The 15,628-nt window shown below is 43.7% G+C and overlaps 1 protein-coding gene across 1 annotated transcript; it reads left to right on the plus strand.

Moving 5' to 3' along the window:
* Positions 1 to 9,887: 9,887 nt before the first annotated feature.
* Positions 9,888 to 15,523, plus strand: LOC134295295 (uncharacterized). Its single transcript, XM_062967308.1, has 2 exons — positions 9,888 to 11,919; positions 15,131 to 15,523. The coding sequence occupies exons 1-2, from the start codon at positions 10,303 to 10,305 to the stop codon at positions 15,212 to 15,214; spliced, it is 1,701 nt and encodes a 566-aa protein (XP_062823378.1). The 5' UTR covers positions 9,888 to 10,302; the 3' UTR covers positions 15,215 to 15,523.
* Positions 15,524 to 15,628: the final 105 nt, after the last annotated feature.

A 15,628-nucleotide genomic window follows, 5' to 3' on the forward strand; every position in this document is an offset into this window, starting at 1 on the left:
AATACATCGTGATATTTTGGTGCTAAATTCGTAAATATGGTAATTACTACATAGAACAACTTTTTCTGTCAAATTTGTTGCATAACATGATGTTTTGGTGCTTAATTTGTAAAATCATAACCTAATTTAATGTGTAATATGCTTTTCCTTAATTCCTCCTTATTATCCAACATAGAATATAATAACGCTTATCCAACGTTCTGCCGGCCCGTTTATGTTGGATAAGTGAGACTCTACTGTACAAGGAAAGAAATTCCACCTAAACATTAGGAAGAACTTCCTGACTGTAAGAGCTGTTTTACAGTAGAGTAGGCTGCCTCATGACATGATGGATTCTCCTTGGATGTTATTAAATAGAGGTGGGTGGCCAACTGTCAAGAATACAATATTTCAAATAATCTTCTGGAACAGTTTTGCAGAGTGTTGATGAACACAATCACTGCACATTTGAAGATAAATATTTGTGCTATCTACTGAAAGCTTCCCTGGGCAAAAAAAGAACATTCCTTCAGATAATTTCTGAAGTACAGGCCCAGTTGATGAATAAGAATCTAGTAATGCTTCTAGATGCACATTGAAGAGGGAGCCTTATGACCCTGGTCCTCTAAGCAGCTGAAGACCTTGAGATAGGAGATTAGTGTTTCCAAGAAGAACCACCTAGAGCAGTGGTTCTCAACCTGGGGTCCCCAGGTGTTTTTGGCCTACAACTCCCAGAAATCCCAGCTGTTGGGATTTCTGGAAGTTAAAGGCCAAAAACATCTGGGAACACACAGGCTGAAAACCACAGCCTAGAGATATTGATGCCACAAGATGTGGGAGTAGAAAGACCTGAGTATATGTTGATGACTGCTTCTTTGAGTTTCATACCTTTTTAGAGGGTAAGCCTGAGTGCAGGGAACTGTCAAATTAACCATTGTCAACTTCTTGTGTTAACTGATGGCACTAAGACAATAAATAAATGAGGTTGGGATTATTTTATGAAGTAAGACATACATTTCCACCCTGTCTCTTACCCTGCTAAGAGTATTGCAGTAGTATAGCAAAAAAGAAACAGAAGATGGTGCACCATGTTTGGGAAATATGCTTGGATTAAAGTTATGTACTCTGTAAAGTAGCTGTCCTAAGAAATCAAGTAGTCTAGAGTTCACTGCCACAAATGCGTTGATGAAAGCCAGCTCTATTTCATGTTTCCAACTACAGTAGAGTCTCACTTATCCAACACTCACTTATCCAACGTTCTGGATTATCCAACGCATTTTTGTAGTCAATGTTTTCAATATATCGTGATATTTTGGTGCTAAATTCATAAATACAGTAATTACTACATAGCATTACTGCGTATTGAACTACTTTTTCTGCCAAATTTGTTGTCTAACATGATGTTTTGGTGCTTAATTTGTAAAATCATAACCTAATTTGATGTTTAATAGGCTTTTCTTTAATGCCTCCTTCTTATCCAACATATTCGCTTATCCAACATTCTGCCGGCCCGTTTATGTTGGATAAGTGAGACTCTACTGTAACTCCAAGGGAAATTATTTCAGTTCTAAACCAACATTTGGCATCAACAATGGACTGGATAAAGTCAAACAAATAGAAGCTCAATCCAGACAAAACAGGGGTTGCTCCTGGGATACAACCCATGTTGATGGGATTTCACCTTGGAAATGTATGTTCTCAGTTTGTATCTTTTCTTGGGGTCAGTTTTGATCCTGGAAGTCCAGATTTCTGCAAATTTAAAGTTAATTAGAAAACTGCACACATTCCTATGGGTGTTTAGTCTCGCCATGGTGGTACATATTTTACTTACAATAATGCTGTATATGTGGGGTTACCTTTGAATAATGTTCAGAAACTTCAGTTCTACAGTCAAAGTGTTAACTGGATGTTTCCAGGTATGATACAACTCCACTTCTCCGACAGCTGTAATGGTTTCTGGTCTGTTCCTGGCACCATTCAAAATACTGGTCATCGCCTGTAAACTCTATAAATCTGGGATCCAGGAAATCATGACTTCCCACTGGGATAGGAGGAGTATAGGGCTGTGTGGGGTGGACTCAGCACACCTGCAGCTCAGGTGATACTGCCTTAATGAATCTCAGACCAGATTACCTGGCTAAGACAGGTCATCTGATGGAAGCAATGTCTATCTCTCACCCAGTGGTAATAACATCGGAGCAAGCTCAGAGACTGCCCAGTTTTCTGGATCCCTTGAATTTGGATCTATTTTGTGTGTGTGTGTGTCCCTGCGCCTATCATGACTTTCCTGGCTACTGACTGATTCCTGGACTTCTTGATTCATTGCTTTCTCATTGTGCACATGACTTTTCTCCTGTCCCAATGAATTAAGACACAGAGTATTTGACAGACTATATTATCCCATATGAGCCTGTTGGATTCTGAAATACCCAGGAGAGGCCCTTCTTTCAGTCCCAGTGCTTTCACAAATGCAATGAGCATAAGATAAGGCTTTCTCAGGTCCCTTCCACATAGCCATATAACCCAGAATATCAAGGCAGAAAATCCCACAATATCTGCTTTGAACTGGTTATCTTAGTCCACACTGCCATATATTCCAGTTCAAAGGCGATAATGTGGGATTTTATTCAGCTGTGTGGAAGGGGCTTCAGTGGCTGCCCCTAGGCTATGGAAAGTCCTTCTTAGGGGGGCTAGAATGGCCCCTTCTTTTTCTCCTTCCATTGGCGGACTATTAGGCCCCATCTACACTGACATAATGCAGTTTCAGATTGCAATTTAACTGCAGTGAACTGCATTATATGGCAATTTAGACTCATATAATTAAGTTCTATGCAGATAAATTGCATTCTGGAACTGCATTATATGGCAGTGTAGATGAGACCTAAGACTTTTTTATTCAGACACGCTTTTAGGACAGAAAGCTTTGAGGAAAGGTTTGTAAAAGAGGCCAGTATTGTTTAAAATTGTACAGCATTAATAACGTCAGTGTTATATGTATTTGATTGTTTTCTGTGTATTTTTGCACTACTATGTGCTTTGTAAGCCACCCCGAGTCTCTTTTGGGAGATGGTGACAGGATATAAATAACAACAACAATAATAATAATAATAATAATAAAAATAAAAATTCTGCCTCTTTTTCCTTTTTAAGTGAATGTTTTAAATTGTTATACTCCCATTAACAATTATATGTTAATATTGACTTTTTGTATCTTTTAACTGTATTGTAATTATTTTAAATCAGCCTGAGTTCCAATTGTCAGGAAAATACATATAGAGTCTCACTTATCCAACACTTGCTTATCCAACATTCTGGATTATCCAACGCATTTTTGTAGTCAATGTTTTCAATACATCATGACCTTTCGGTGCTAAATTCGTAAATACAGTAATTACTACATAGCATTACTGCATTGAATTACTTTTTCTGTAAAATTTGTTGTATAACATGATGTTTTGGAGCTTAATTTGTAAAATCATAACCTAATTTGATGTTTAATAGGCTTTTCCTTAATCTCTCCTTATTATCCAACATATTTGTTTATCCAACGTTCTTCCGGCCCGTTACATTGGATAAACGAGACTCTACTATTCTTATTATACTCCACCTTCCGTATTCATGATTCTGTGGATGGATTCAACCATCCATAGCTTGAAAGCATTTTTTAAAAAGAATTCAAAAAGCAAACCTCAATTTTGCCATTTTATATAAAAGATACCATTTTACTACACTATTGTATATAATGGGACTTGAGAATCCACAGATTTTTGTATCAACAGGACATTCTTGTATCAAACTCCAGCAGATACCAAGTGGAACATTTTCCTCAAATTCTCAAATCTATTTTGTTTTTAAGTACAACATTTTTGTGTGACACTGTTAACAATAAAATGTTTTGTGACACTATCAACAACATCTGTTTTATGTGTTGTCGAAGACTTTCATGGCCGGAATCACTGGGTTGCTGTGAGTTTTCTGGGCTGTATGGCCATGTTCCAGAAGCATTCTCTCCTGACATAATTTGTCTCAATCAACCAATTCTTGACACATTTCAACCACATCTATGGCAGGCATCCTCAGAGGTTGAGAGGTCTGTTGGAAACTAAGTAAGTGAGGTTTATATATATCTTTGTGGAATATCCAGGGTGAGGGAAAGAACTCGTGTCTGCTTGAGGTACGTGTGAATGTTGCAATTTGCCACCTTGATTAGCATCTATTGACAACGGAACGGAATTGGACTATTATTTTTTGGATGATGTGATTTTAATATTGAATGTAATATTTTAAATGTTTAATATATATTAATTTTAAATTTAATTGATTTTAAGTCTCTGTATGTATTTTAAGACATCTAATGGTTGCCATATCTAAGCTGCCTTGAGTCCCCTTCTGGGTAGAGAAAGGCGGGGTAGAAATAAGGTAAATAAAATAATAATATTTTAATGGCCTGCAGTTTCAAGGCCTGGCTGGTAGCTGCCTGGGGGAATCCTTTGTTGGGAGGTGTTAGCTGGCCCTAATTGATTCTTGTCTGGAATTTCCCTGCTTTTTGAGTCTTGCTCTTTATTTAATGTTCTGATTTTAGAATTTTTTAATACTGGTAGCCAGATTTTGTTCATTTTCATGGTTTTCACCTTTCTGATGAAATTGTAGACATGCTTGTGTATTTCAATGGCTTCTCTGTGTAGTCTGACATGATAGTTGTTGGAGTGGTCTAGCATTTCTGTGTTCTCAAATTATATTCTGTGTCTGGGTTGGTTCATCAAATGCTCTGCTATGGCTGACTTTGTTATTGACCGCTTCTCTGGTTGAGTTAGTCTGCAGTGCCTTTCATGTTCCTTGACTTGTGTTTAGGCAATGCTGCGTTTGGTGGTCCCGATGTAGATTTGTCCACAGCTGCATGGTATACGGTAGACTCCTGCAGAGGTGAGAGGATCCCTCTTGTACCTTGCTGAACATAGCATTAGTTGGATTTTCTTAGTGGGTCTGTAAATTATATGTTGTGTTTCTTCATCAGCTTGCCTATGAGGTCAGTGGTTCCTTTGATGTATGGTAAGGACACTTTTCCTCTGGGTGGATCTTTGTCTTTACACTTGGGGCTTTTTCTTGGCCTTGCAGCTCTGCTGATGTCTGTGGTGGAGCCCAGTTTGGTGGTTCAGTTTTCCTTGGAGGAGATGGGGTTCGCAGATTCTTTTTGCACCGTCTGCCAAGGCTTTGATTGTGCTTCTTTTTTTTTTTTACTTGGATGATGGTTGGAGTTTTTATGTAGGGATCTATCCGTGTGTGTAGAGGGTTTTTTGTAAACAGTGTGGCCCAATTGTTGATTGGGTTTGCAGACTAGGACAGTTTCCCTTCATTTTCTTTTTCCATGGTGAATTGGATGTTTGGGTGGATGCTGTTGAGGTGGTCCAGGAATTTGTTCAGCTGTTCTTCTCTATGGCTCCACATGGTAAAGGTGTTGTTCTGCCTCCATGCTGAACTAAATGAACTGGAAGGAACCATAGCACGAAGGACAGATTGGAGACTGTATTTGGTGAAACAAAATATTTTATTAATAGACAAAATTTATCTCTTTTCCTCTTGTTGCCACTATGAAGTCTCTTGTGAGGAAAGAAATCTTTAAGTCTATGCAGTTCTGGATAGATATTGCCACAGAGTATAAAGTCTTGTCATGATTGGATTCTTTGTGTCTTTGAGATGACTTCAATGCAATGTTGACATGGCTTTCTCTATTGCTGTAGTCTATGGCTTTTAAATCTAATTTGAATACAGTTCCGACGTGATGTGAATTTCTGTGATCCTTTTACTTCCTACACTTCCTTCCAGTGCCTCACCAACTGACAAAATCTAACTGACAAAAAATAACTGCCATTTCAGGTTGGCAGGAGCCAAGGCTAAGCTCCGCCCTTTTAGAATCTTAAAGAGACAGGACAGCAGGTGATGTTCTGCCTTCTCGTGGCATGACAGGTGTCATCCACATATCTGAACCATGTGGTGGGCTCAGGAGATAATGCTTCTGGAACATGGCCATACAGGCCGGTAAACTCACAACAACCCAGTGATTCAGACCATGAAAGCCATGGGGCCGGGCTGTGGCGCAGGCTGTTGAGCAGCTGCAATAAATCACTCTGACCATGAGGTCATGAGTTCGAGGCCAGCCTGTGGCGGGGTGAGCACCCATCAATTAAAAATAAAAAAAAATAGCCCCTGCTCGTTGCTGACCTAGCAACCCGAAAAATAGTTGCATCTATCAAGTAGGAAATAAGGTACCACTTATAAAAGTGGGGAGGCAAGTTTAACCAATTTACGACCTGGAATGAGGAAGTGCCATTAGAGTGGATGATGAAGCAGCTGCTCCCCCCTGTGGCCAGAATCGAACATCCCCTCAGAAGAAGGTTAAATTGCCTCTGCGTCTGTCTGTCTCGGTCTCTGTTTGATGTGTTTATGGGCATTGAATGTTTGCCCTATGTGTGCATAATGTGATCCGCCCTGAGTTCCCTTCGGGATGAGAAGGGCGGAATATAAATACTGCAAATAAATAAATAAATAAATAAATAAATAAATAAATAAATAAAGTTTACTTCAATCTGGGGCTTCTCTCCCCGAAGCCTCTCACACTTCTAATACTGAGGCCTATCTCATACTCCTCAGGTCAACACTAGCTTTGCCCCACTAATTCTATTACGCTTGGGCCTACTGATACTGAAACCCTTCTCACACTGAGGCATTCTAATACTGAGGCCTACTAAGCTACAGGTTATATTGAACTGCAGCTTTAGCTGAGTCATTGCTTCCATTTAACCCTTTCAGTGCTTGACTCACATTTTTTGTAATTAAAAATACCTCCTTAATTTTTAATATTTCTAACAATTTCCAATTGTTTGTGCATTGTGTAGAGCAAGTCGTGACAAAGGCCAGAACAAGACTGCATTTTATATTTTGTACTCATAACACACAGTACCAATTGAAACTGAACTTCTCTCCTTCCACCTGATTTCTAGATCTTTGTGATAGGACCTCATCACATAGAGGTCCCTGATCCGGGTGATAGCAAGGGTTTTACCACGTGTCGTGGCGAATCCAGCGGGGCCTGGCACATTGCCCATATTGCCCCTCACATCTCACATTTGAGGCACGGAGCCCCACCGAAAGTAGACCAAGGTCATGTGATGGGATCCATCAGGCACGGAAGGAAAGAGGTAAATATATAGTTGCAAAAATATATAGTTACAAAAACCTATGTACTACAATTAAAACGAAAAAGAAATTTTAGCACTTATTACTATTACACAGCCCAACAAAAAAAAATCTTAGTGTCTTGGTTTTTATTTGGGGTGCTGATTCAGACAATTGTGTTAGATAGACTGCATCCTCTCTAGTTTCATAGATATGGATATCATTTTCTATGAACAAGCAGATGAAGATTGGTATATGTCATATGTTCTGTGTCTCAAAAACTAGAGCTGATAGAGGAAAACAGGAGCCACTTTTTTTAATCTGCAGGCCTAATATACCCAGAAACAGATCTAATATTTGAGGCACCAAAATGTGTGTTAGCTAGTGTTATTATTGATTTCTTAGAGGACAAAATGTTAGGAGAGATCAAAAACTTCCTTGAATTATATTTAAATTCTACACATGGATGGAGCCTTGAGTAACACAGTTTTGGGATCCAGAGGGCTAATTCAGACCAGGAATTGTCAGATTGTGGCTAGCTTTTTGGATGTCTAGGTGAATTCCTCAGCCTCCATTGACCCATTGGGGTATTAAACCAGTTTCTGCACTCGTCCAGTCATTCTGGACAGGAACTTTGTGGCATCAGGGATCATTGTCACGTCCCTGACATTGTGAGACCCATGGAGGAGTTGTGGGTTGAGCCTGCCCCACCGCAGCCAATTCTACTTCTCCATAGCTAGAATTAAGACCACCCTGAATAATAAGTGGTAAAAAGAACGACAAAGAATCATAGAATCATAAAATCATAGAATAGTAGAGTTGGAAGAGACCTCATGGGCCATCCAGTCCAACCCCCTGCCAAGAAGTAGGAAATCGCATTCAAAGCACCCCCAACAGATGGCCATCCAGCCTCTGCTTAAAAGTCTCCAAAGAAGGAGCCTCCACCACACTCTGGGGCAGAGAGTTCCACTGCCAAACAGCCCTCACAGTGAGGAAGTTCTTCCTGATGTTCAGATGGAATCTCCTTTCCTGTAGTTTGAAGCCATTGTTCCGCGTCCTAGTCTGAAGGGTAGCAGAAAACAAGCTTGCTCCCTCCTCCATGTGACTTCCCCTCACATATTTGTACATGGCTATCATGTCTCCTCTCAGCCTTCTCTTCTGCAGGCTAAACATGTCCAGTTCTTTAAGCCTCTCCTCATAGGGCTTGTTCTCCAGACCTTTGATCATTTTAGTTGCCCTCTGGACACATTCCAGCTTGTCAACATCTCCCTTCAACTGCGGTGCCTAGAATTGGACACAGTATTCCAGGTGTGGCCTGACTGAGGGGTAGCATGATTGCCCTGGATCTAGACACTATACTCCTATTGATGCAGGCCAAAATCCTTTTGGCTTTCTTAGCAGCCGCATCACATTGCTGGCTCATGTTTAACTTGTTGTCCACAAGGACTCCAAGATCTTTTTCACACGTACTGATGTCTAGCCAGGAGTCCCCCATTCTGTATCTTTGCATTCCATTTTTTCTGTGAAGTATCTTGCATTTATCCCTGTTGAACTTCATTTTGTTAATTTCGGCCCATCTCTCTAGTCTGTCAAGATCGTTTTGAATTCTGCTTCTGTTTTCTGGAGTGTTGGCTATCCCTCCCAGTTTGGTGTCATCTGCAAACTTGATGATCGTGCCTTCTAACCCTTCGTCTAAGTCATTAATAAAGATGTTGAACAGAACCGGGCCCAGGATGGAACCCTGCGGCACTCCACTCGTGACTTCTTTCCAAGATGGAGAAGACGCATTGGTGAGCACCCTTTGGGTTCGTTCGCTTAGCCAATTACAGATCCACCTAACCGTAGTTTTGTCTAGCCCACATTTTACTAGTTTGTTTGCCAGAAGGTTGTGAGGGACTTTGTCGAAGGCCTTACTGAAATCCAGGTACGCTACATCTACGGTGTTCCCTGTATCGACCCAACTCGTAACTCTATCGAAAAAAGAGATCAGATTAGTCTGGCATTATTCGTTTTTGGTAAATCCGTGTTGACTATTAGCAATGACTGTATTTGTTTCTAAGTGTTTGCATTAAGTGTTTGCAGACCACTTCCTTAAGGATCTTTTCCAGAATGTTGCCTGGTATCGACATGAGGCTGACCGGGCGGTAATTGTTTGTGCTGTTCTTTTTTCCCTTCTTGAAGATAGGGACCACATTTGCCCTCCTCCAATCTTCTGGGACTTCACCCGTTCTCTAAGAACTCTCGAATATGATTGCCAATGGTTCTGAAATAACTTCAGCTAGTTCAGGACCGGCCCGAAGAAATTTAAAGGGGTACGCAAAAAGTTTTTTTGCGCCCCCTCCCCCGTGCCGCGGGAGGGGGGGCCAGGACTGGCCCTGCCTCCGGCGCCCTAACCTCGCCTCCCGTGCCGGGCGGCAACGCCTCCTGTGGTGCAGGCGGCACGGGAGGTGAGGCCAGGGTGCGCGCGGCGTGGGAGGCGGGACCAGACGTGGCCCCGCCTCCTGCGGCGCACGTCCTGGCTCAGCCTGAAAGGACTCCCACCGCAGCAGGCGCGCGCCGTGGGAGGCGTGACCGGTCCCGCCTTCCACGGGGCGTGCCCTGGCCGGGCAGCCAGGCTGCGTACGGCGGGAGTCCTTCCAGGCCGCGGCTTTCGTTGCAGCCTGGAAGGACTGCCGCCACACGCAGCCTGGCTGTGCCAGGGCGTGCCCCGCGGGAGGCGGGGCCAGACCTGGCTGTCATGGAACCCAGTTACAGGGCTTTGGTAATTCAGCCCTGTAACTGGGAGTCATAACATAAACAATCCCAGGAGCACCTGGCAGAAGAAGATAGAATATGCCTGGGAACTTGGGGCCGAAAGTATAAACAATTATAATTGGTCTAGTGTGTGAAAATGGTAGTAATGTGATATTGGGGGTGGGACTTGATGATGATATTTACGTGTGGTGTTACGTAGCATCAAAAGTTATAAAAATAGTTGTATGTAAACATTGGGTCATTCCTGACTTTTCCAAAGTCATGTGTTCTTCAATAAAGATTGGATTTGAGAGCAGCCATCTCTGATCTGCGTTCAGACTGATCCTTTGAAGTGAGCAGGACAATTAAGTCAGGAATCCAGTTCTCACCCTCCTGCAAATTTGCAGTGAAGTGATAATGAGCAGGGAAGGAGATCAAAGCCATGACGGAGCAAAGGGGCCTCCGCTGGGAGCTCTGCCGTTGGCAGAAGAGACATTGCAAGCCATAGCTTCCTCTACGGGGTACCCCAAGCCGGACGGCGTGACCCAGAGGATTCCCAGAGGGGGAAGAGGAGTTCCGGCGGCGGCAGAAACCAGTTGGGGATCTGGAGGAAGCATGCCGGAGACCGTGGCCCTGCGGTTATCCATCCTGGAAACTCATTTATCCAGGCTGTCGGATACCGTGGGGAGAATAGTGCCAATATTGGAAGAGAATCTCCAAAAAGAGCACATCCGATATGGTGCCGAGAGAGAGCCAAGCAAAGGAGGCGATTGGAGCCAGAGGGGACAGCGAGCTTCAACGCAGAGTCCCGCGGCGGCAAGGGACGAGGGAGACGAGGAATATTGGCAAGAGCTGGAGTTCCGGGACAGAATGGCGCGCGAAGTGGAGCGCCAGCAAGCTCTGGGAACTCTGAGGCCGCCAACCCCAACAGAGCTCCCAACCCCCCGAATGGGCGTCGGAGTAGAAAGACCACTGGGGCCAGGGATCGGGTCCAGTGGATTAGCTGACGAAGGCGGAGAGGAGCAGGAGATCCAGGAAGAGGAGGAGGATGTGCCGTACGACGGGGAAAGGCGAGATGCGGGGGCTACAGCGAGGCCAGTATGCGGATGGGGGGAAGGGCCGACAGCGGCGGCAGGATTTCGGGAGCCGCGCAGAATGACCACCGGAGTGGGGCGCGGCGTGATCCAAGGAAACCCGATGCAACCCTTCCCCATGCCTCCCAGACAGCATCAACGGGCCGCTGAATGGATGCCAAGAAGGGAAGATCTCAAGCTAGAATACGGAGGGGAATCAGCCGAACTGAACTTTTTTCTAATTAGCATCAGGGGATACATGGAAGACAATGCACACACATTCCCCTCCGAAGCAAGCAGGGTTCGGGCCATCGGCAACACACTAAAGAGAGGAGCGGCCAGCTGGTATGTGCAACTACATGCCAGACAGGACCCATGCCTGAGGTCAGTGCCCCGCTTCCTCGCCGCACTGGAAAACCGGTTCAGAGACCGGCTAGAGCAATTGAGAGCTCGAGACCAGCTTAGAGGAATAAAGCAGAGGGACAAAACGGTGCCCGAGTACGCAGAGGAATTCCTCCACCTCGCGGAAAGGGTACCAGAGTGGTCTGAAGTGACCAAAGTGGAATTATTTAAAGAGGGACTACGCCCCGAGATTTTCAGCTGGGCAGCGCACAGAGATGACCCCGAAACGCTCCAGGGATGGATTCAACTAGCGGGGCGCGTTGAATCCACCCTGGCCCAAGTAAAGCGCTTCAGGAGCAGCGGCGGCCAGCAAAGACCGGTGGCGAGAGGTCGAGGAGAAACGAGGAAGCAGGAAAGACCCGGAGGGAGGCCGGGGATTCCCTCCAGAGGAGACGACAACAAACCTAAACCGGGATGCTTTGTATGTGGGAAGACGGGCCATCGAGCAGCAGAATGCTGGGCACGGAAGGGGGAGCCGCCAAAACCCTCAAAGCCCAAGCCAGCAACCGGGAGGCGTGCGGAGGAGGAGGTGCAAGCCCCAGAATCTCCAGAAAAATTGGTGAGTCGGGACAAACGCATGATAGTAGTGCCAATCTGCCTATCGGGGCTAGAGAATCAGGCCACCTGCAAGGCATTTATGGATTGTGGTTGTTCCAGGAATATTATAACTCCAGAGTTAGCAGGAGCGTTGAAATGCCAGCAGATGGCGCTTGACTCCCCAATTGCGTTTTCGCAGCTAGACGGATCAGTGGCTACTGGGGAAGTATCTACAAAGGAAATACGGGAGGTCCCATGTAAAATAGGCAAATGGGAAGGAAGAATATCCTTTGTGATAGCCCCTATTGCCACATACCACGTAATATTAGGGATACCATGGCTCGAACAGGCAAATCCCGAAGTAGATTGGAGAGGAAAGAGCCTAGCATTTAAAGAACAGCAGACGCAATGGGAGATAAGCAAGATTGCAGAAGAGGAGGACGAGGGAGATGAAGAAGGTGAAATAGACCCACTGCTATTGCCACCTGAATACAGAGACTTTGTGGATGTGTTCAATCAGAAAGAGGCAAGTAAATTACCTCCCAAAAGGAATATAGAAGTAGAAATTGAAATAACCCCCGGAGCAAACTTACCAAAACCAAAAGTGTATCCCATGTCTGTGCAGGAGAAGGAGGAATTGAGGAAATACATTGATAAAAACCTGGCGCGGGGCTTCATTAAGCCATCCAATTCTCCTCTCGGGGCCCCAGTGTTATTCAGGAGAAAGAAAGACAACTCCCTAAGATTGTGCATTGATTATCGAAATTTAAATGCAATTACTAAGGACAATAAATACCCTATGCCCTTAGTAAAGGATTTAATTACCGTATTGAAAAAAGGGAGCATATTTACTAAACTTGATTTAATTGAAGCATATCATAAATTAAGGATCAAACCGGAAGATACTTGGAAAACTGCATTTTCCTGCGCATTCGGCCATTTTGAATATAAAATTTTACCTTTCGGTTTAAAAAATGGAGGCGGGTGCTTTATGCAGCTTATAAATGAAATACTGCACCCATTGTTGTACAGAGGGGTATTCATATTTCTTGATGATATCTTGATTGTGACTGAAGATAAGGAAAAGCACGTGAAATTGGTCCGGGAAGTTTTGCAGAGACTAAGAGAAGCAAAGCTGTACGCAAAACTGTCCAAATGTGAATTTAATAAAACTCAAATTGACTTTCTGGGGTATCGGATATCTCCAGAAGGGTTAGCTATGGATCCAGCTAAAGTATCAGATGTAAAAGAATGGGGAGTGCCTCAAACAAGGAGGCAATTGCGATCGTTTCTGGGGTTTGCAAATTTTTATAGATCCTTCATAAAAGGCTTCGCGCAAATAACCGCACCCCTTACTGAACTTTTAAAAACAAAAGGGAAAGGAGAGACAGCAAAAGTAAAAGCTCCTGGCGCCAAACTAAGTTGGACGCCAGAATGCCAAAAGGCATTTGAAACCCTAAAAGAATGCTTCACAGAAGGACCCATTCTAAAACACCCCGATATCAGGAGCCCTTTCATAATCCATTGCGATGCCTCAGACTGTGCGTATGGGGCAGTACTATTGCAAAAGGATCAAAATGGGAACTTAAAACCCTGTGGATATTTGTCCCGGAAGTTCAGCGAAACTGAAAAATGTTGGCCGATATGGGAAAAAGAGGCACTAGCCATATTAAAAGCCTTAGAATGCTGGCGACACTTTCTCGAAGGAAGCGGAATCCCATTTGAAATTTGGTCTGACCATAAGAACCTCCAGTATTTAAAGTCCCCTCGAAAATTGTCCCCCAAACAGATTAGATGGGCACAATACTTCAGCAGGTTCGATTTCCAATTAAAGTTTTTTCAAGGGAAGCAGAATGTCTTGGCAGATGCTCTTTCACGCATGCCTCAACACGAAGGAATACCCACAGCAAAAGAGGGAACAATATTCTCTGACAAACAATGGGGCTTAGCTGTCAGAACAAGAGCACAAACCCAAAAGGAGAACACTGCTATGGTTGAACTCGACGGAAAAGATAATTGGGGAAACGAGCTGAAACAGTCTTATGAAGGAGACCAGTGGATCGCATCCAATGCAGAACAGGGGGAGCAGAAGGGGGGATTTTGGTTTGTGAACAAGAAACTGTATATCCCAGCAACATTAAGGATCAAGATTTTGCATCGTTTTCACAACAACCAGAGCGCTGGTCATACAGGAATTACAAAAACAACAAAAGCAATAGCAAAACATTGCTGGTGGCCAGGGATGAGGAAGGACATAAAAAATTATGTTGTTCAATGTGATGATTGTGCCAGAAATAAATCGAGAGGAGGGAAGCCAATGGGATTATTACAAACAGTAGCAGAACCTACCAGACCTTGGGAATGTGTAGCTATGGACTTTGTGGGGGAACTACCGGTTAGCAAAGGACATCGTTATATTTGGACAGTATTGGACCTGTTTTCTAAACAGGCCCACTTTATAGCACTGACGAAACTACCATCAGCCGAGAAACTAGCTGAATTGTACATAAACCACATTTACAAACTGCATGGATGTCCCAGTAGAGTTGTCAGTGACAGAGGAGTACAATTCACAGCAAAATTTTGGGAAAAATTCCTGGAAATGCTAGGAGCAGAAAGGAGCTTAAGTTCTGCTTTTCACCCCATGACAAATGGGGCGGTAGAACGTACTCAGCAGACACTTGGGCAGTTCCTTCGAATGTACTCTAACATGAGACAAAATGACTGGTCTCGGTGGTTGGCTTTTGCAGAACTAGCTTTTAATTCGACTATACATTCAGCAACAAATAAAACCCCCTTTGAAGTAGTTTACGGGCATGAAATACAGCCTCTGCCCCAGCTGCCAAGATGGACAGAGAATGAGGAAACAGAGGCAGGGAAATGGAAAGCGCAAATGATGGAATGCTGGAGTCAAGTGACTGCATCCTTAAAAGAAGCACATAAAAAGTATAAAGTATTCGCAGACAGAAAGAGGGTGGAAGGTGATAAATTGGAGAAAGGAGATTTAGTGTGGCTAAGTACCCAAAACATCAAACTGGGGCTACCTTCAAAAAAATTGGGCCCTAAATATATTGGACCATTTAGAATACAGGGTGTTATCAACGAGGTGACTTTCCAGTTGACATTGCCAAAAAGTTTAGGGAAAATACACCCTGTATTCCATCGTAGCTTACTGAAAAAATATATGGGTACTTTGGACAAAATGGACACATAGAATTATTGTTTTGTTTCAGGCTTGTGATGAAAGAAGAACCGAAGAGGAGGACGAAGAAAAGGAGGGCACCATGTCATGGAACCCAGTTACAGGGCTTTGGTAATTCAGCCCTGTAACTGGGAGTCATAACATAAACAATCCCAGGAGCACCTGGCAGAAGAAGATAGAATATGCCTGGGAACTTGGGGCCGAAAGTATAAACAATTATAATTGGTCTAGTGTGTGAAAATGGTAGTAATGTGATATTGGGGGTGGGACTTGATGATGATATTTACGTGTGGTGTTACGTAGCATCAAAAGTTATAAAAATAGTTGTATGTAAACATTGGGTCATTCCTGACTTTTCCAAAGTCATGTGTTCTTCAATAAAGATTGGATTTGAGAGCAGCCATCTCTGATCTGCGTTCAGACTGATCCTTTGAAGTGAGCAGGACACCTGGCCACGCCTCCAGCGTCATGCGGCCCTGCCTCCACCAGGTGTGGTCCCACCTCCCAGGGGCTCAATAGCGCCCCTGGG

Source organism: Anolis carolinensis, chromosome 1 (genome assembly GCF_035594765.1).
Source record: "Anolis carolinensis isolate JA03-04 chromosome 1, rAnoCar3.1.pri, whole genome shotgun sequence".
Lineage (NCBI taxonomy): Eukaryota > Metazoa > Chordata > Lepidosauria > Squamata > Dactyloidae > Anolis > Anolis carolinensis.

Excerpts from the sequence above, each read along its gene's own strand:
- LOC134295295 (XM_062967308.1), top strand. The coding sequence starts at position 10,303 with ATGAGCAGGGAAGGAGATCAAAGCCATGACGGAGCAAAGGGGCCTCCG. Across the intron at positions 11,920-15,130 it reads CAGAATCTCCAGAAAAATTG|GCTTGTGATGAAAGAAGAAC; the intron begins GTGAGTCGGGAC and ends GTTTTGTTTCAG.